Raw genomic sequence first — 21,134 nt, forward strand, 5'->3', positions numbered from 1 at the left:
GGTCTCATATATGCTTGCACTTATAGCTGAATCTGTCTTGAACCACTTTTAGGGAAGTTAAAGTTTAAAATGGTTTATAAAATGCTTCTGTTACATATTTAGTTTGTCATCATTAAGTAGTTGATTTAAGCTGTCAGGACCTGTGGATTTGAGTAATATACTAATCCCATGCTAATAATTTTGCTCAATCCTCCATGATTTTAAAACTCAAAATTAATTAGCTGGACTTTTTAAAGTAATCTTTTTCTTTCATAATGCACAGGTTGTTGATGAAGATTTAAAGAGAACTTGTTTCACTAATTATGTCTAATAAATTATATGGGGTTTTGGTATAGGAAGCAAGAAAACTAAAGTGATCTTCAGTCTATTCTTGATGAGTTCTTTTTGTCTTGCAGACAAAGCTCTAAAGGATATCGTTGAACGCATTCTTCAAACTAATTATTTTGATAGTACCCACAACCATCAGAATGGATTGTGTGAGGAGGAGGAGGCAGCTCCTGCACCTGCAGTAGAAGATCCTGTAGTAGAAGCTGGTAAGTATATAAAGCTCCAATTGGTTTAGGTCAGCTGTGATCATTATTCTCTAGGATCCATAAGAGCAAAGGAAAAATTATAAATATGGAAACAGCTTAAGCTCTTACATCATTCATTTGAGAGAGCCAGGATATATAAGTAAAAGATGAATATAAAGTGCAGAAATAATGTGATTGGTTACGTACCAGCAGTTAAACTGCCAATTTGTAGCAGCAGCTGGGTAAGGCGTAGCCATAATGGAACCTGTATCGGGTAGGCAAATGTAAGAAGAATATCCTTCAGGTAAACTAACTAAAACATGCTACAGAAGAGGGAATCCATGGTGACTTACAGAGTTTATGTGAATGTTTATATTGGCTAAAAATTTATAGACAGCTCATCCTTTCTTTTCTAGTCTTCTCTAAAGCAAGACATTTAAAAAAGTTGCAATTCTAAAATCAGAAAGATAAAGTAAATATTTATTTATCAAAGGAAGGTATATTCAAAATACTGGGTATTGGACTACTTTTTCTCTTCTGATTTTAGTTTTTCACCCACTCAGTGCCCAAGCCAAAGAGGTCTGTAACTTGCTCAATTTGATGGATCTAAAATGGTCTCTCTTCCTCTTAGAACCTGATCCAGTGGAAGAATACACTGAACCAACTGAAGTTGAATCAACTGAGGTATTAAATCAGTAGAAAGATTGTGGTCACTTTCTTTGCTTTAATGCTACTTTCCTTTACTTTTATGCCCTTTCTCATTTTTATTTTAGTATGTAAACAGACAATTCATGGCAGAGACTCAGTTCAGCAGTAGTGAGAAGGAACAGGTAGATGAGTGGACAGTTGAAACGGTTGAGGTAAGAGATTTTGTGTTGCAGGTAAAATTGCAATCCCTGTTTCAAATGACTCCGATCTTTCAGCGTTCTCTTAAGAGGCTGTAACACAAAGATAATGGTTTTTAAACTTTTGCTGACTATATTCACATTTTCTTAAATTCTGTGCGAAGCTAGAGGGCATCTAAAAATTAGAGCAGTAATTCTCAACCAGGGTACCCAGGGATGCCTCAGGATACTTTGAAGTGTGGCACAGGGTCTGAAGGATCAGGTGTAGTCCCTGCCTGGCCATTATATTATCTCCACTCACCCACTCAGCCCTTCTGGAGGGGGCCCCACTGTAATAAATAGAATAGTTGTTGAAAGGGAGTGTTGCTTAATTTACAAAACTTGTGGAGGAATGCCTTGAGTCTACAAAGGTTGAGAACCACTGAATTGGACTGCAGTATGCAGCTAGACCTCAGTGAAGAAGTTTATTTTAACAGTTCAGGAGCAGCTTGGAGAAGTGGGGTTTCAGAAGTAGAAGAGATATTAAGAAATTTTAAAATTGATTTTGAGATTGAGTCTATGTAGAATTTTCATGCTGTTACACAGATGCTGACAGCACTGTGGAGTTGAGTTGTATTGTGCAGTTTTATGAGGGGAAGGAGAAAATTTCACATAACTCAACCATATCTCCTTGGCTGACCCACAAGTTACACTTGGCCCCAAAATAGATGTGTCCATTTACTGCACGTATTTCTATTCCTATTCAGTTTTTTAAAGGGAAATACTTAAAAGAAGTGTTTAAGTTCTTCATGGAAGTTGTTGTAAAGTACAGTTAAGAACATGTTTATCTTTGCCAATGTCTATCACAGCACTTTCTCTGATAGGGTTTATTAGATGTTCTAATCCTTCACATATGTAAGGAATCTACTGTTATATTGTATGGGAACTTGAATGAAAAATATGTAGTTATATACTGTCTCCTCCTTCATAACTGCTTGTTTCCTGAGTTGGAATTGTGACTTGAGTAATCCATTTGAAAAAAAAAAATTGAACCAAGTTCATTTCAGTGTACCTGAAGGTGGCGAATCTCATGGTTCATCTTGACTTCTTTCGGAAGCAAGTTCCAGACTAAATTTTTTTCCCCTTACTTCCATGTTGTGTCTTTAGGCTATTTAAGCCCTGAGGTAAATACAAGAGAGCAGCCATCCAAATTCTGCATCTGAAGACTAACTGAAATTTGTGGTTTTGAAGGCCACCAATAAATGTAATGAATACTTAGAAGTTTCACATCCATTCTATCTGTAGTTATTTTCTGTATGCATTGCCAGTGCTGATTTTGCCATGTCATAGCACTTAAACACTATTCCCGTACTATAACAATAATTAAAATATTAGGTTGAATTATTTAGAAAAAAAATTATGTAAAGGGTATTAGAAATGCATCTAAGAAGAGCATTATAAACCCAGGTCATTTAGACTTAAGATTATATTTTAAGACACCAGATATTAATTTATTGGAACACACTTGAATACTCAGAGAACACTGAGTTGTACTTATGTTGTGCAATAACTATATAAATATAATACATGAATTAAGTTTGTAGATCCATATTAATCTATTATCCACAGATATTAGAAATATCAAACTGATATTCTTAGAGGCATTCTTCTTCATATTTCTTTTTCTTTGTGTGTCATTAGTGGCCATAAGAAACTATACCTTGGTTTTTCCCTCCCTCACAAATACATATCCCATTAATGTTGATAACTGGTTACTTCTTGTTCAGCTGCTGGTGAAGACAGTTACATTACAAATAATTAAAGAAAAAAGATGAACATTATTACTAAAATCTCTTCAAAGGCTATGTGTTACACAAGATGTTTTCAAGACTTCTCTAAAATTAGGTGGCTTAAAAACAAAATGCCTGGTCTAATGTTTATGGAGACCAAAAAAAAGTTTGAGTTAGTTGAGGTGCTTCATTGCTTTTAAGAACCAACTTTTTAAGAATAATTGAAACTAATGAATGCATTTGTAAATTCTCAGGAAATGTACTGTGTGCCCAAAGGCAAATGCTATAATTTGGGGGAGAATTTTTATTTTGTACATATCCAAATGGCTGGATTCCTGCTTTTCATATAAGATCAATATAAATCGTAGAACTCTGACTGGCACTTCCACAGGGTTAACAGGTGCTTTAAAAATACAGCATAACACACATAAAATATCCATGGATAAGGCAGGCAGCTATTTCAGTTATCTAAATGGCATTGTTTTTTTGCTAAATCCTATTTCAGTAGGAATTGGAAGGTTTAACCACCCATTCCATCTTGGGCAATTTAATTACCAATTTAATTGCAGCTATATGGCTTGGTCTCTACTTACTAGGCTTCTGACCATGGTATTGTAAGAAGAAGAAAAAAAAAAAAAAAAAAGTGATAGGGTAATATAAATTGATATGGTGGAGTTTTTGAGCAAGGAACAACATTTGAGTAGCTTGAGTAATTTGTTGTGTTCTGTGAAAGGTTAGCAATCTGTTGCATTTGACCCAGGCAATCTCCACTGAGTTTCAAAAAGATCGTCCAAGGTTACCCTGTCAGTTCTATCTGATCTTTGCCACCTGACCCACCCTTTATACCTGATGGAATATGTGCTTTGGGGCACCAGAATGGAGGCAGGGTAGGAGAGGCTTGGACTTCTGACTGAAGCTACACAGACCAGAGCAGGGGCAGGATGGTGCTGCAAGAGGAAGTGTCATTGCCAAAAGCCAGGCTAACACTTCCCTGGCCCCACAACTACTGCAGATTGACATGGCAAATGAGGATCCACAGATATTAGAAACAACTTTCTCTCTAGAAGGGTAGTAAAACACTATAGAAAGGATGTGGTTGTGGACTCTTCATCCTTGGAGGTTAAGACCCGGCTAGAGAAAGTGTTGGCTGGGATGATCTAGTTGGGGATGGTCCTGCTTTGAGCAGCGGGTTCGACTAGATGACCTCCTGAGGTCCCTTCCAGCCCTAATTTTCTATGATTCTGTGATGGTGGCTGCAGAGCCAGGGATGACCATAATGCCTGACACTACTTCTTGCAGCAGCGGTTGTGCCCTGTGCTCTGCTTTCAGCCTCCATTCTGCCACCTACCTTTACCAAGTGCCCAGGGTTTGCATGCTACATAGTAGCTGCTTCGTAGCATGCATGCTGTAGGTTGGTCCATCTCTGTCAAAATTCAAAACTAATATTGTGAGGCATATGTGTCAAAGATACAGTCTGTGGGCTAAATTCAACTCATGCAGTCACATTTGGTCCTAGCTCTTGAGTTGACCCATGCCACAGCAGCTCAGCCCTGTGTTTGGGGACCAGGACATGTGCCATACAAGGTGTCTGCTGTAGAACCTGCGCTGCATGTGATACCCACATGGGACTAGTCCTATTTGTTCCATTCCCTGCCCCCCTACCTCACCTCCCTTAAGCAGTATGTCAAGTCTAGCACCTGCTCCAACCTGTCCAAGGCACAGGTCCTGGACTGGCTAGAGCAGGCACTGGATCTGGCATGTGGGGGTGGGGATGGGTATGTGGGTCGCCCTCATACTGGATGCAGTGTCCACTCTGGCCAGTCCAGGACTGTGGTGCCTATTCCAGCTGATCTGCAATTCACAGTGAAAATTGCACCTGCTCTAAACTGGCTAGAGTGGATACTGTGCGGCTTTCATCCTGATCTAGCTAAAGCAGGTGCCACATATGGTGCAGAAACAGACTGGCTGAAGCAAATGCTGGGGTGCTGCTCACCAGATGAGTTTGACACCCCTGTTTATAGTATGCATGCATAAGGAGACAGAATTTTGCTGCTTGTTCAGCTTTGCCATTGAACTTACTGATGTTTTCTTTCTAAATTGAATATTTGGCTAACTTCCTTTTCATGCAGGGGAAAAAACCTGTCAAATTATCTCTTGGATCACTTCAGTTGGCTGTAGTCTGTTCCAAATCTTGATGTATTAGACTTGTTAATTGCATAATTTGCCTACAAAGTTTTTTAAGTTTATAGAGAAAATTGGTTCTTGTCAAAGCTTTTATATTGTTATAGGAGACACATTTGCATTCTGAATAATTCTTCAAAGTGTGTTTCAGTGTTTAATATCCTCTCACCAAACAGCATTACAGTCTTTGTTACATTTTACACAGAATTAGCAGCAAATAAGAATTGGGCTTTAATACATATTTCCTTTTTGCCTTTTAAGGAGATCCCAGTAACTGGGATGCCTGACATAGTGACCTGGCCACACATCTATTCAATTAAGGGCGTGATAAAATGAGGAATGAGCCACAAAGGTATTATACATGTGTGTAATTACATATGTGTAACTTTGTGGCTGGTTCCTATCATGCCTTTAATTGAACATGTGGCCAGTATTCCCAGTCTCTGGAGCACACTGGAGCCCTTTAATATTCCTGTGTGCTTCAGAGACTAGGAATGCTGGTCAGCTAACTGGAGCTCCCAGCTGGGGGAGCACATACAGCCATGCTCTTGCATTTATCAGTGTCATACTCCCCTCCACCCTTTGCTCCAGGGTTACTTGTGATGCGAAGAAATGTTGATGTTCTAAGTTTCCCCCTGAGGACAATACAGCCTCACAAAACTGGTGATAACTTTGTTAGGGGAGGTAGAATTTGGTCATTGGCTTTAAAGTATATTAAAGCACTTTTCATGTTTTGTGCACAAATGTTGCAGAACAAGTATTTGATAGGAATATTTGTTTACTGTAGCAGAAGTATCTAAAAGTTTAGCAACATCTGAATAGCTATTTTGAGTTCTGGAAATGCCTAGGCAGTTGCTGAATTTATGTGAATTACTAGTTTCAAACAGGTAGTAACTTTTTGTAAAGTTAGTGACTTTTTAAAAAAAAATTATTTATTTTTCAAACTACCAGATTTACCTGAATCCAAGATGACTTGGAATTTAAGGTAACCCCCTACCACCTACCCTCCTGGCCAGATAATTAGATTCTGAACATGGAACATTTATTAACTTGTTTATAGTTTTCCATGTCTAGAATCTATTTTTGGAAGGTTGTTTTAAATTTGGTCTCCCCATACCTTTGCCTGGGGGAGGGGGGGGCGGGGGCAGGGAGTAAAGTGGCCTGATTTCCTACCTGAGGTAACAGGTAAGTTGATTAGATCAACTGAGGTGAACAAAGCAGTTACCAACTAACTGGAAACTGTCTGTTCTCCCTGTCCATTTGCCTTGTCTTTCTGCCAGTCCCTTGTAGCATAGTGATGTGGGGGTTAATGAGACTTGGGCTCTGGGTGCTGTCTTAGGAGGTGGGCACTGAAATAGAGATGGGGGGGTGTCTCATGCTCCCATTCCCCTTCTTCCCCCTGCACATTACATTCCCTACAGAGGGAAGTGGGAAGAGCAAAGCATGCAGTGGTTGTGCACAGTGTAGGAGTAGCAGCTGAAGGTTTGCTGTGTTTGGGGGTAGGGGAGGAGAGAGATGTCACCTTATTTCCACTGAAAATCAGTGTTAAATGGCTGCTTGACATACATGTGGTCACATTTTCTTTTCTTTCTTTTTTTTTTTGGTGCCATTCCCCCCACAGAAACAAATCTGTGGCAGCTGCTCCTCCAGCTGTGCCCTAACCCCACCCCCCTGCTGCTTGCCTCCCTACCTGCACCTTGCCTTCTGCCTCTCCCCCATAGTTTTATGTCTTCTAACTACCCCTTCCCCCATGCCTGTGCCCCCTGACACCTGACCTTCCCACCAATTGTAACACTCCCCCCCAGCTTGTTACCTGCCACCACTTACTTTTCCCTTGTAGCTCTGACTCAGAGTCCCTGCTCTGGGCTGGGGCAGGGAGCTTAGAGCACATGCTACTACCTTCAGCCCCAGCCTGCTGTAGCTATTGAAGCAGTGGCAGCTGCTGCTGTGAAGCCATGGCCAGAGCTGCTTTTGCCAGTGTGTGGCCAGGCTGGGTCCAGAAGCAGCACATGCTCCCTGCATTGGTCCAAAGTAGGGCCCAAGCCAGAGCTATAACAAAAAGTTAAATGGTGGTGGAGGGGAGATGATAGGGGTGGCAGGAGAGTAGAGGCTGTGTGGAGGGCAGGTGGAGTGGGAGGGTGGCAATAAGGATCAGTAGCTGTTGGGGATATGTGGCAGGGGGAGGTCCCTTGCTTATAATTGAATCCAAGATGAGGGTTTTCTCCCCATATTGAATGGGGGTGGGGAACCTTGCCTTGGTTTTGAGTACATACGGTATTTGGGGTAGCTAAACCATTAGATTTGAGTAGGAAAAAAGGAACCCAAATGACAGAATCGGAGATTAACGTTTAGCATAGAATTGAATTTCCTCTTTCCTTTAAGCGTGATTCAATGACAAAACATCTTTTTGTCTTATACACCTACATTGCAAGTACGATTGTGTATTCTTTTTCTTTCGGCAACATTTTCTTGGAAGTCATTTAAACACAGGTTCTGGACAGGTTGGCAACAGAATATATCCCCAGTGAATTTTTGTGAAGGGCTTGTTATTGCATTTTGCACCTTTGTCAAAGGCTGTAGTCTAGAAATGTCCTGAAGACCAGACTTCCCAGCCTCTGTTGTTTGCCGCCACCACCAACTTGATTGGTTTCAGGATGAATATACTCAATGCAACTTGCTTTGATACTGTGACCCCACATATTGCTGAACACCTGATACACAGTGCATCCAACCATTTCTACTTATTCTTCCTTTCCTTTCTTACTGGAATACCTCTGGTAAATCCTGCCTGTCACTTTTCATGTATGGTGGAGATACATGAGCATACATGGAGCGTACATTCATTGTATGCTTTTGTTTGTTTTGGCTGCAGAGCAGATTTGAGCCTGCTGGTTGACCGTTGTAACTTGACTCTCGAAACTTAAATGGCTTAACTGCACCTCTGTTCCATTCTCAAAATATTTTGGTGTCTGTTCAGAGACTGGAAATCTCTTGATGTAAATCAAATCAAAGGGGTTTTTCATCACTTGTAAATTCATTGAAGTAGCTTATTCTGGAATTGCTCCTTGGATTGCTACTGCTATTCCAAAATTGAATGTTAATTTCTGATTTAGTGAATTAATTAACTTTGGAAGAAAACACAGACAAAGGTGCTTGTATAGAAAGTGATTCTGGAATAATTATTCAAGAATGCTAATTTTAGTGAATTTTAGTCAGTTCACAAGTGTAGACAAACCTTCTAAGTCTGTTCAACAAACAAATAATATAAACAATGTCTTGCATTTATTCTGCCAGCAAAGTAGTATAATCTCATGGAGGTACTGGATAATGTTTAAAGTTACTAAAGCTTTTATCACAATATCATTATTTAGTAAATAGTTGTCTGATAAAAGCAATGGAAATGTTCAAAAAGTGTGGTTTAATCACCAGTGTAGGCAATCTATAAGTAATAGGAGCTCCATTGCTAGCATGATCGTAGAAGGATACAGAATGACTCTCCACCGAGTCTTTATTTATTAGCATGTACGAGTCCTTTTTCAATAAAGCTGTCAATATTTTACTTATTTTTATGTGATATTGTTTCAGCCTGTGTGTAGCTGTAACTGAGTTGATTCTCGTTTCTCTTGCTAGGTTGTAAATTCACTCCAACAACAAACACAGTCTACTTCACCTACTGTTCCTGAACCCCATACACTTGCTTCTGTGGCTCAAGCAGACCCTATTGTTAGGAGGCAGCGAGTACAGGATCTCATGGCACAGATGCAAGGCCCATATAACTTCATGCAGGTGTGTAGTTGCTCCATGATGTCAGTTAGTTTAAGAAACAATGAAGAAAATTACTTAAATTACTAAGACATGCAGAAAAACTTGTTATATATTTAACTGAGCCAAATAGTAAGGTGCAGATTAGCTGCTTGCATTTTGCTCTTCATTTAGTTTGGCAGCATAGCATTCAGCTGCTCAGTGACATATGCCTTGTAGTTGTCAGCTAAAATCTGTAATTTGGGGGTTATGCTGCAGGAATTTTTCATATCTTAATTAAATTTAAATATTTTGTACAAGTCTAGCAATCTTAATTTTGGACCTAATCTCTTTGCTCACAGATCTATAATTTAGGCACTCAGAAATGTATTAAAAGTTTGAATTTTGTTTTTTTTTCTTGTAGGACTCCATGCTGGAGTTTGAGAATCAGGCTCTTGATCCTGCCATTGTATCGGCACAGCCCATGAATCCAGCACAAAATTTGGACATGCCGCAAATAGTTTGCCCTCCAGGTTTGTAACAGTAAATCATAAAACTGCATCTTGGGGGAGGCTTGCAAAACGTAAACTAGAAGTGCCTCAAGTCTTGCTGTCTGTAAAGTTTAAAATTGGGGGGGGCGGACATGATAGGTTTTGCCTTAGCTTTGTTCTCTGAAACAACAGGTTCAGTTTTATAAAATAACTCAGACTCAGACAGATGCACAGCAAGGAAAATAGCCAACTAACTGTTTAAAGTTAGGCAAAGTTGTAAGAACAGGAAAACAGTGTCAACAAATATTAGGTGTCAGGCAACTTAATTGGTAGGGTGGTACACTGCTTTATTAATACTGTGTAGGGTCTATCTGAAACACTAATTTATGTAATCAAATCACTATGTTTGCAGTTCATGCTGAATCAAGACTTGCCCAGCCTACCCAGGTTCCTGTGCAGCCGGAAGCTACGCAGGTAAGAATATCCTCAGTAAATATTTGCTACATCTTGAGTTGGATTTGTTTCCTTTAATTGTTGAGTCTTGGTTTGTAAGGAGTTGATCAGAAATCTTTTGTTCTTCCATTTAAGACTTTTATTACATTTATAAGTGTCTTGGCTGCTTCAGTTTTGGTGTGTCTAAACTAGATTAGGGTTGAACTAAAAAGAAAGTTTTTTCTATTGACAGGGGAAGGCTGCGGATGTAGCAGTAATTGCCATGGCTCTCAGAGCAGCAATAATTAACAGTGAGACCACTCCCTGTCCCCTCTTCCCTCTACCATATTTTCTACCATACAAGTAGAGAGCCCTTTTCCTTGCATATAATGCTCACCCCAATTTTCCCCACCCGTTTTTCAAGGGAAATGTACAAGTTTATATGTGATAAATTACAGCAGTATTGGATTTCTTAACAGGATATTAATCACAAGCGCAAGTTCTGCCTGATTGTGTGTGTTTAGTGAAACTTGAAGGAACTTACGCTATATTTTTTCTTTCTTTTTTTTTTTCTGGCAGGTCCCTTTGGTTTCTTCAACAAGTGAGGGCTACACAGCATCGCAGCCCATGTATCAGCCTTCTCATACAACAGAGCAGCGGCCACAGAAAGAATCAATTGACCAGCTTCAGGCAAGTTGTATGATTTCATCTTGCTGTGGAAACCCTGTACTAGCTCAGTCTTCAGGTCTGGAAAAGGCTAGTGTTTATCCCTTTTGAAGATAGTTTCATAATTTTAAAATACTAATTTTAGGTATCAAATGATAGGGGCTCTTCATTTGACCCTGTTTATAGCTTCAGTCATCTTTGGTCAGATATTGATATTAAACTGGGTTATCTGTTAGCTGAGGAATAGTAATTGTTGTCAGTCTACCACCTTGTGGAAGAACAAATCTAGCTCATGAACATGTATGCATTGAAGAAGGAAGAACATGTTATTGACCTTGTCTAGTGCATGTCAGATGAGCTTGCTTTTAATTCTGTTCAGTCTCTTTTGTCCTTGTGTGTTACAGATATTGGTAATAGCTCAGTTAAAGTAGGAGTCATCTGTTTATCAGTAGAAACATTTTTTTAGACCCCACCTATAATTTGTACCAGGGTAATGTGACATCACATGCTTTGTATCAGTCAAGAGTTGCTAAGATGCACTTTATTTCCATTGATAGGCTTCAATGTCTTTAAGTGCAGACCAGACACCAGCATCTTCATCAATTCCCACTGTATCCCAGCCTCAAGTATTCCAGACTGGGTCTAGCAAACCTTTGCATAGCAGTGGAATTAATGTTAATGCAGCACCATTCCAATCCATGCAAACGGTAAGTACCAAAACTTAATACTGAATCCACTTGCTCTTGGTTAAAACCTCTTTTGGTTGCCACTATGACTGGAATTGGTTATGTAATTGCTTTGTCGTACTTGTTACACTTGGGTCTCTCTCTTTGTGAGGATTGTATTCCAAAAAAACCTCACATAAAGTGAATTTGCATAAAACGAATCCATTATTACATGTAATTAATAGGGATACATACCAGCCTCACTCTGTCTCTCTTGCCCTCCCTTCCCCCCTCCCCCCCTCCATTACAAATTCAACCAGTAATCGTGCAATACAATAACTGCTGTGCAAAGAGGCTGCGAGCTCTGCGCTGCAGGCAGCGGCACGTGCAGGGGGTGTGCTGCCAGGGCAGTACGGGGCAGGCTTGAGAGGCACCAAGGGGAGGGAAGCAGATGGCAGGGAACAACAGGTGCTTGCCATTCCTGGCTCTGCCCTGCTTCTCTTCCCTGGGTGCCTCTCCAGCCCAGTGAGCACGACTTAGTGTGGCTGGCAACAGTGGGGCTGCACAGAGAAGCTACAAGCTCCGTGCTGCGCTGGGTCGTGCCCACTGGGCTGTGGAGGCACCCGGGGCAGGGAACAGAAGGGCCGCATGGAGAAGATGCTCATTTCGCACCAACTTGGCAATGTGCCTGCTGCGCAAGCTGCTGCTTGTAGCATGGGGTGAGCACCTTCTCTACTCAGCCCCGCTGCTCCCTGCTTCCTTGCCCCCGAACCTCCACAGCCTGGCGGGCATAACCCAGTGTAGCAGGGAGCTCCTAGCCTCTCCACGCAGCCCTGCTGTTTCCAGTTGTGCCAAGTCATGCCCACAGGGCTGGAGAGGCACCTGAGGCAGGGCAGCAGGGAATGGGTATCTGCTTGTCCTGCGCTGCCCTGGGGACATGCCTCCTGTGCCTGCCACTGTTTGAGTGGCACAGCACTGTGCCACGGGAGGCACGTGGCCAGGGCAGTGGGGTGCTGGGCTCTGGGAACCAGGCAGGGAGAGGAGCCAGGCCCAGGTTCGGGGCCAGGGCCCATGGCACCCATGCATCCACCCCTTTCCCTTGGAAGTGTGCAGCGGGGAGCTGGTCCTCCCCCTCCCCTAATGAGCCAATGGAGGCTCTGCCCTGGGCCCCAAGCACCCCCTGGCTGGAGAGCAGCCCCAGCCCTGCCCCACTCCCTCCCTGCAGGGACCTTAATCCCCCTCTTCTCCCCCACTTACCTGCTGGAGCTGCCCTCGAGGCTGCTTGGGGCCACGTGCATGTACTGTATGTGCACGTGATGCCCCCTGTCCCATTGCCTTCCTTCCACTTGCTCCCAGCTCCCTGCAGGCTGGAACTCTGCCAGCCTGCAGGGAGCTCATTGCCAGCTGACTTCGCATAAGATCGGATTTTTCTTGCACAATGCGAATTTCTGGCATAAATAAGGTCATCACATGTAAGTGAATTCACACAAAACAAATTTGCAAAAGAGAGACCCAAGTGTACCTGGTCTTATTATATGCACAAGGTAAGTAAGAAGTGTGGAATTTTTTTTTTTTTTTAAAGGCAGAATTGAACCAGCCAGCTATATTTTTTTTTTTTTTATGTTGTTGTTGTTCCCCTAACACTATAGGTGTTCAATATGAATGCACCTGTTCCTCCCGTCAATGAGCCAGAAACCCTTAAACAACAAAATCAGTACCAGGCCAGTTACAACCAGAGTTTCTCCAGTCAGCCTCACCAAGTAGAACAATCAGAGCTACAGCAAGAACAGCTCCAGACAGGTAAACTTACTTTAGATAAAACTGTTAGACACAAAGTAAGGTGTTAAGTGGCAGATTATAATATATCAAATACCTACCAAGGGTGTTCAAGCTGTAAACTGAAAAGTGTTTGTGTCTATGGCTCTTAGTGACTTATTGGGTAGAATCTGAAAGCATTTTAAGAATACGTGCGCTTCTCTCAATCTATGCTGTGCCCTTAAAACTTTGCAGCAAATATACTGAAATGCTAGTTCTATTGTATTTATTGTTGGTAATACACAGGTGCTTTAAAATTCATGTGTTTGCTTGCGTTGTTCTGTATTTTGGTGTATCCTCCTGGAAAGAGAGGGATTTACTTCATCCAAATGTTAGGTATTCTTCAAGAAATAGGTCTCCCTTTTCCGCAAAGAAGGAAGGCAGGCTTCATAGATTCTATGAAAATTTTGTGCACACATTGTGAGTCTGCATCATGATCTGATTATTCCCATACTGATCTGTTATTCAGTACTTAACCCAGCCAGTAAATGACATGCAGGTCCCTTTTGGGGAAACAAAATTGAAGTAGTTCTGAATTGAAAAGGTTAAGCTAGTTTAATTTCTCTTCTCTCTTTTCTCTTCTGTCTCTTCTCTATCTATCTATTATGAAAGCTACATTTAGCACAAATCTAAACTATAGACAGTCCTGAAAGATTTTTTTTTAGGAAACAATACCCATGCACATATTTTCTGGCAGCCAGAAATAAGGAGGTTGGATGTGGGGAAAGGAAGTGTATAGGATTGTTGCGTGGAAAAAGAGGGGAGAATTGGATATGAAGGAGATTTTTGATTCACACTTTATTTTCCTATGTACGTTGATGTTGGGCTTCCTTTTCTGCCCAGGTGACCAGGGATCTGAGGGTATCCTGGTGATAATGCAGGCTTAAACCCATACAAACCAGTAAATACAAATTCAAGGTCCATGCCTCTGCCTTATTAGTGGGAGGAGGTTTGTTTGAAGTTGGGACATGGCTGAAAAGGCCTGATAAGAAGGATGTATAGAAAAGTATGTGATGGGACACATGTCAATGTACTGTTAAGCTGTCTAATCAAGAATTCATGTGACTGTGTTGTAAGCTGGTCCCTCTAGTGTCTTTATTCAGCAACAGAAGGTACCAGACTCCAATAAGTAACTTATTACATGCTAATGACCAAGTGTAACAACCCTTTTGGGTTGTGGACTAGAACGACCCAGTTTGGGTCAGAGGAGGGCAGATGTTAGGATCCAGTCACCACCGTTTCTTTGCGGATTGCTCCTGTGGCTGCTGCTTCTCTGCTTGGCAGCATGGGGAGAGCTCCTGATGCCAGAGCCCCTCACTGTGCAAAGCCCAACACCCCTCTTTCCTACAGAGGGGCTATGGCTACCTCCTCACTGCCCCCCCTCCCTCCCTCCAGTGAAAACATACCCCCCCCAACATTAAATTAAAAAAAAACCTTAACAGAAGTAAAAGAGCCTCCTTTCCCTCCTCAAATTGCCACTGAAGGACAATGTTAGAGATGGGCAGTGCTTAGTGTTGCCCTTTGGCAGTGTCTCCGGATGGTGGCTGGCTGAGGAGGCCGGCTGGCTGGCTGGGTCCTTCTTCTGTCATCTTGGCTGCCAAGATGACAGTATTTTGGTTGGGAACAACCTCCACCCTTCCCCTTCCCCTGCCCCCCAGCAGTCACTTATATACCACTTCATTTCCGATTGTCCCTGGCAATGTTTGTTTATATGCCTGTAGGATTCAGCACTGAAATGAGGTCTACTGAATCTCAGGATAGATAGGCATGTGTGGTAGTGGGGCTCAGTCTTATCCAGAGGGGTCTGAATTCTCCAGACCTTTACATATTGCAGTTGCACTCTACTAATGCGTTTCCTGTAATCCCTCCATCACTCAGTATAGCTACACCTGAGATATGTTACAGTACTTGCATCTTCATTAGTAACCCAGTCACACCTTCAGGCAATTTAATGGCCCAACAAAATGTGAAATCAGCCACAAATTTATTCTGTAAAATATGTATAATAATTTTATGGCTCATTTCCATTGCATCTTAAACTGAATGTGTGGCAGGGTCCACTCCCATGAAGCCTGATGCCAGCTGCATGGTGGGGTTTAGTTGACAGCTCTCTAGGACCACACGTTTCTCCAGCTGGCTCTGCAGTCCCGGGGCTGGGACCCCCAATTAGATGATTGTATGTGCCAGTCCCAAGACTGAATTGGCTAACGAGGCACATGACTTTTAACATGCCACTGCAGGGGAAGCTTACAATCATGATCCTGGATTCTTCCTGCATTGGCAAGTAGTGGTGACATGATTTTCCTGCCATGCATATGTGGCAGGAAGCACATTTATTAGGGTCAGGGAACAGGTCCCATTGCACCATTAAATGAATGTCTGCTAAGGGCCTAACACAGGCTGCTTACATGCATTCAAATACTGTATTTATTCAAATATAAGACAACCCCCCAATAATTGGATTCTATAAATGCATACATTCTAATATTATAAAAGCCTAAATCTGTTTGTCTGTAACACTTTATTCGTGTTCTGATTGGCTGTCTCGGCAGCCAATCAGAGTGCACTGGACAGACAGCGGTGCGCCGCCATGACTGAAGCCCCTTGCAGGCAGAGGGGGACAACAGGGACCGGAGCATGCTGGCCTTGTTTCCCCCAGTCTGCTCCTTGGAATCGGGGACCAGCACCCCACAACATCTGGGAGGGAGGGCAGGGGACAGGGGAGGTAGGAGAATAGGAAGGGGGGTTACTAGTAGCTGCGCGCCGCTGTGGTTGCAGGCCCTGACCCGAAGTGGTGGGGGGAGGCAGGGAGCAGTCCTGGTCCTGGGCTGAAGCAACATGGAGGGGAGCAGCCCAGCCCTGGCCCGAGGCAGGTGGGGGAAGGGGCGCAGGCCTCTGTTCCCGCGCGCGCCGCCCGCCATTCTTGATGAGCAATTGGCTAGTAAGCATAGAATCTAATTTTTGGAGGTTTGTCTTCAATTTGTCAACCTCCCACTGCTACAACAGGCAAAACAAATCTGGGAGGTCAGGTAGCACCTTTGCTGCCCTCCCTTCTTCAAGTTCTTTCCCCGGCATTCCCTTCCCTTTCTTTCTATCAGACTCTGCTCTCCCTGAGCACATGTAAGTGACGAACAAATTTGAAAAAACTGATTTTAAGATAAATATAGCTGTAGCAATTTGCACATAGTATCTCTAGACTTAGTTCACCCAGAAATGATGCATTTTACCTTTTTTGAAACACCTGCAAATTTTGGCACAGGTACTCCATAAACAGACTTTTAAACAGAACTTTAGCACCTACTTAGTACAATCTATGCATGATATGGTCCAAAACCAAAAGACTCATGCTTTACCATGTACTGTATTTCACGGCGTATACATTGGGTTTTGAAGCTCAATTTTGGGGTCTTAAAAATCAAACTCGATTTCTACACGGTGCCACATAAAAGAACATAAAAGAATCGGGCATGGGGCTGGGCTCAGTGCTCAGCTGGCACGGCCCCATTCCCTACAAGCAGTGCTTTCTGGGCTACACCACCACCGCTCGCATGAGATGAGGCAGCACCAGCTGAGTCCAGCCCATCCCCTCTGAGTGGCACTGAGCTTGGCGTTTGGCAGCACAGTTCAAGGCAGACCAGGCCAGGCTCAGTGTTTGGGTGGCATGGCTCCATCCCCTGCAAGCCAGGTGCCACTCACACCTGGCTTGCAGGGGATGAGGGAGGACTTGGTGCTCAGCTGGTGTGGCCCCATCCTCTGAGTTGCACTGGATGTGACCCAGCCAGTGCCGCTCACGGGTTGCAGCTGGGCTCAGCTGAGCCGAGCCCCATCCCCTGCGAGCAGCACCAGGCTCAGTGCTGCTCTTGGGACAGGGCTGGACTCAGCTGGGGACGCGTCGCTTGCAGGAGATGGAGACGTAAACAGGGACAGTCTCAGTGCTTGGTTGGTGCAGCCCTATCCCCTGCAGGCAGGCACCAGGGGACCTGCTTGCTCTTGGCACCAGGTAGGAAAGTGGTGGAGGGGGAGCTGCAGCTAGGCAGGAGTGTGGGGCTGGGGCTGGCGGCAGCACACAGCCTGTGCCTGCTGGTATACCTCTGGTGGGCAGGGTATAGGGGTGTGGGGACCCTGCCACAAACTCCCCCCATTGCGCACAGCCCTGGCTGGTGGCAGCAGCAGGCACCCTAGTCACTGTGCAGCTCCAGTCAGTGCTGCGCATAGGTGTGAGGGGCACAGCCCAGCTGGGCTGCCTCTCTTACTTCCCTGCATGTGCAGCCCCTGTACTTGCGTGGCACCAGAGCAGAGATGTGGGGTGGAAAATTTTCCGGAAAATAATGTTTTTCAGGTGATTCTCCCTAGGAAGTGTGGGAGAGAGTACATATATGTTTTATTCATTTGTAAATAGGAGGGTAAATACACTCACCTAATAATCCAAACCAAAAATCAAGTTATGAATTCACCCAGTTGGCTGTACAGGTCAAATCAAAACCAAAGCTAAAATTCGTATTTTCTTCTTATTCTTATAAAATTCTTATTCTCAGATCGCAAGTGAACGCATGACCAAAACTAAAACTGATTAACTTTTGTTTCACATTCAGTTCAGCAAACGCACAGAGCAGTGTCTCATTTCTTTTCTTGAATTGGGGAAATTGGAAGTGTTTACATAATATCTGTTAGTTTTTTAGTGCTTTTGGTTTCAAGTAGTCATAATAATGCCTAATCAGAAAAAAAACTAGTGTGTGGCATCATTATAGTGAAGTTCAAGTCACTGAAGGAACGAAGAAAAGTTGGTAGATGTAAATATTGCGGGCAGGAGTATGCTAACAACGCAACAAGAATGAAGACATATTTAATAGTATTTAGAAACTGTCCTGAAAGTACAAGCCATATAGAGAAAGCTAATACAACCAAGTGGTGGAATAACATCATCTGAGAAAAGACTACTTCAGGAATCCTATGTAAGTAAACAAATTAATACGTTAAACAACACGCAGGCTAGCATAGTCTAGACTACCATCTATATTGTTTTAAAACATTATAATTTTAAAAGTTGTTAATGCAACTCTGGACTATTATTTATTTAGTTATTTTTTATCCATTTAAAATATTTGTATCCTGCTTTTCTGTTTACACTAAGCACCCCCAAAGTACCTTAGGCTTAACAGTACCTTAAAAAAAAAAAAATTACGTAATAGATAAATAGTTATCTATTTCAACCCAGCAGAGTGAGCTTAGTCTGGCCTCTGCCATCGGACTATGCTTCCCTTTAGTTCTGCAGTTCCAAGGCAACTGAGCAGCAAGTTGAGCAGCAGAGTGTTTTTTCTGGCGGGGGGTGGGGGCAAGCTCCCTGCCACTTCTTCTGATGGATGAGACCAGACTAGAATAAGCTAAAATAAAAATTTTTTCCCCCTTTTGTTGCAGGAACTTGGTAACTTGAGTGAAATAGATCTGCAAAAAATGGAAAATGAAAATGTTGAGCTTCCAGGTCTGGGGGAAGAAGCAGGATCCTTGCTTTGAAGATCACTGTCGCCGGATATGCGATCCACCATGAGTAGCCGTTCAAGACAGTCAAGCTTTTTATCAAGCTTTGTGGACAAAATGTCAAAAGTAGTTCAGGAAAAATCAGATGAGACATTAGCTCAAGCTATAGTTGCAAGTGGTACACCTCTTTCCATAACTGAAAATCAATACTGGAAGGAACGTTACAAACTAATTTGTCCATTGTATAAGTTACCATCATGTTATCGCTTATCCCATTGTCTCTTGGAGAGTATGACAGAGTTCAAAGAATGGCTATTCAGAGGATTGGTCGAGCACAGTCACTGACTCTGATGTCAGATTGATGGACTGATATACAAGGCTATCCTTTATTGAACATTGTTAGCAACACCTGAACCAATATTTCTGAAAGCAATTGTTACCAAATCTTCTCATCATACAGGTGAATGCATAGCTCAAATTACTGAGTGAAGAGATTGAAAGTGCAGGTCCCTCCAGGGTACCAGCCCTTGTATAACTGATAATGTGAGTAACATGAAAACTGCGTGGCAAATATTAAAGGCAAAGTATCCTCATTTAATAGTATTTGGCTGTCTTGCTCATGGGTTGAATGTTTTGGCAAAGGACATAGTAAGTGTGAATACAATGAAGACAGTATTGGCAAACTGCAAAGCCATTGTGAAGGTATTCAGTAATCATGTTGCTAATCAGACTTTGAAGAAATTACAGAAAGAGAAGCAGGAGAAGGAAAGTGCACTTTTAATTGCTAAGAGAAACTAGATGGGGCTCTGCTACAAAGTGTTTACATAGTTTGCCGTGCACAAAGAACTGTTTGCAGTGTGCGTCAGTAGATGACACAGTATCCCAGATTATTCCCGTGAACATTCGGAAGCATATTCTCCACAACTGTGTGTTTGGGTTCGAGTTCAAGGAGCATTCAGTTTGCTACTACCAGTTTCAGTGGCTATTAAGAAACTTGAAGGAGATGCACCAAGTCTCAAATATTTCAGAGATATTCAGCCAACTGAATGAAAAACTAATTAAGCTTTTGCCTTCCTTATCCCTATCCAAAAAAGAAGTAAAACATATGTTTACTAAGAGATCTGAGTTTTGCTCTCATCCAGTTCATCTGGCAGCAAATGTTTTGGATCTTCAATACAGAGAAAAACATTTATCAGAAGATGAATTATCTATTGCTCTTGATACAATTATGGGAGTAGCTAACGAGGTCCCCAACATTGACAACATAGCCATGATGACAGACATTACCGAGTACTGCCCAAAAGAAAAGCTTCGGAGAAAAGACATCGTTTGGCAGGCAGCAGAGAATGTCTCCTCTCACATGGTGGAAGGGATACTATAACACCCAACTGTTGTCTAGGATTGCTCTATGGATCCTATGCATTCCACCAACACAACTTGTGAACAGAACTGGAAGGCTTTCAGCTCAATCAAGACAGAAAAGAGGACTAGACTAACAAAGGAATGCACCACTAAGCTTGTTTTTATTTCTCAAAATCTCTTGCTTCTGGAGAATCAGTGCGAAGCACAATTAATGAAGAAGATGTAGTGTGACAATAAGTTGCCCTTGCCCATTGACTCACTGGTAAAACTATCCTTTAGTGAAAGAGAATGTGGTTCAAGTAGTTCTGAACCAGATTTGCCTCAATCCAATTCAGAAATGGAAATAAGTAGTGAAGGTGATTCTACGGATAGTGACAGTGAAACTGGAGGTGCTGCAATGACCTCAGTGGAAAAGAGTTAAACTCCGTTGAAGCAGATGAGGGGACAACCACAGCATATCATGCACACTTCTTTGGATGTGCTAAAATTAGTGTGTCAATAGTTTTCAGTGCCTTCATTTTTTTTTCTTAAATTTAAACAAGCAATGTAAGGGAAGTACATGCTATTGTGTATTGTATTTACATGTTTACAAGTATTCAATAAAAATAATTTCTTTCCACATAAAGCTTTGAATTTGTTTGAATATAACATTTAAACCACATTAAGTGTACTGTATCTAATTTTTTCCTAATCAAATATTTCAGTTCAAATACTTGTGACTATTGGGACATAAAATTAACATGGGGGTACTTTTTTACATTTGTTTACTAAATATAAGTCAAATAAACATGCTAAATCAGATCAGATTCTATTTATTGCATTGGAAATTTTTCCAGAGAAAAAAAATTTCGACCCCAACACTTGCATGGCACTGGAGGGAAGCACCATGTGCAGTAGCCTACTGCCTTCTCCGCAGAGTTGTACGACCTACGCAGCAGGGCATGGGGAAGGCAGTGGGGTACAGCACATGGGGCTTCCCTCTGATGCCACACAAATGTGGGGGCTGGATGGCGGGGAGCACCAGCACTAGAGGTGATTGTCGCCGTGATGTGCAGCACTGGCCAGAGCCAGCACCCCTAGCACTCTTTGCCTGTTGCTGCTGTGCCATGTGAGGACGAGACTGGGGGGTGGGGGTTCCCCCATCTTCCCTCACACCTAGTGTTCTGCATTTTCAGTTTTT

At 42.5% G+C, this 21,134-nt stretch overlaps 1 protein-coding gene across 3 annotated transcripts in view; it reads left to right on the plus strand.

Moving 5' to 3' along the window:
• The window catches only part of CAPRIN1 (cell cycle associated protein 1), a 64,567-nt gene that overhangs the window by 36,853 nt on the left and 6,580 nt on the right, over window positions 1-21,134 (plus strand). The window contains exons 7-16 of one of the 3 annotated variants that reach the window (XM_059722755.1): window positions 396-533; window positions 1,144-1,196; window positions 1,286-1,372; window positions 8,938-9,093; window positions 9,473-9,581; window positions 9,952-10,013; window positions 10,551-10,661; window positions 11,195-11,344; window positions 12,952-13,102; window positions 18,533-20,615. In XM_059722755.1, the coding sequence (XP_059578738.1) occupies window positions 396-533; window positions 1,144-1,196; window positions 1,286-1,372; window positions 8,938-9,093; window positions 9,473-9,581; window positions 9,952-10,013; window positions 10,551-10,661; window positions 11,195-11,344; window positions 12,952-13,102; window positions 18,533-18,543 (1,028 nt within the window). In that variant the 3' untranslated portion in view covers window positions 18,544-20,615. Of the gene's footprint in view, window positions 1-395; window positions 534-1,143; window positions 1,197-1,285; window positions 1,373-8,937; window positions 9,094-9,472; window positions 9,582-9,951; window positions 10,014-10,550; window positions 10,662-11,194; window positions 11,345-12,951; window positions 13,103-18,532; window positions 20,616-21,134 lie in introns of those variants that run through there. The other 2 variants (XM_006259975.4, XM_059722754.1) reach the window with 2 other exon arrangements.

This window comes from Alligator mississippiensis, chromosome 2 (genome assembly GCF_030867095.1).
Source record: "Alligator mississippiensis isolate rAllMis1 chromosome 2, rAllMis1, whole genome shotgun sequence".
NCBI lineage: Eukaryota > Metazoa > Chordata > Crocodylia > Alligatoridae > Alligator > Alligator mississippiensis.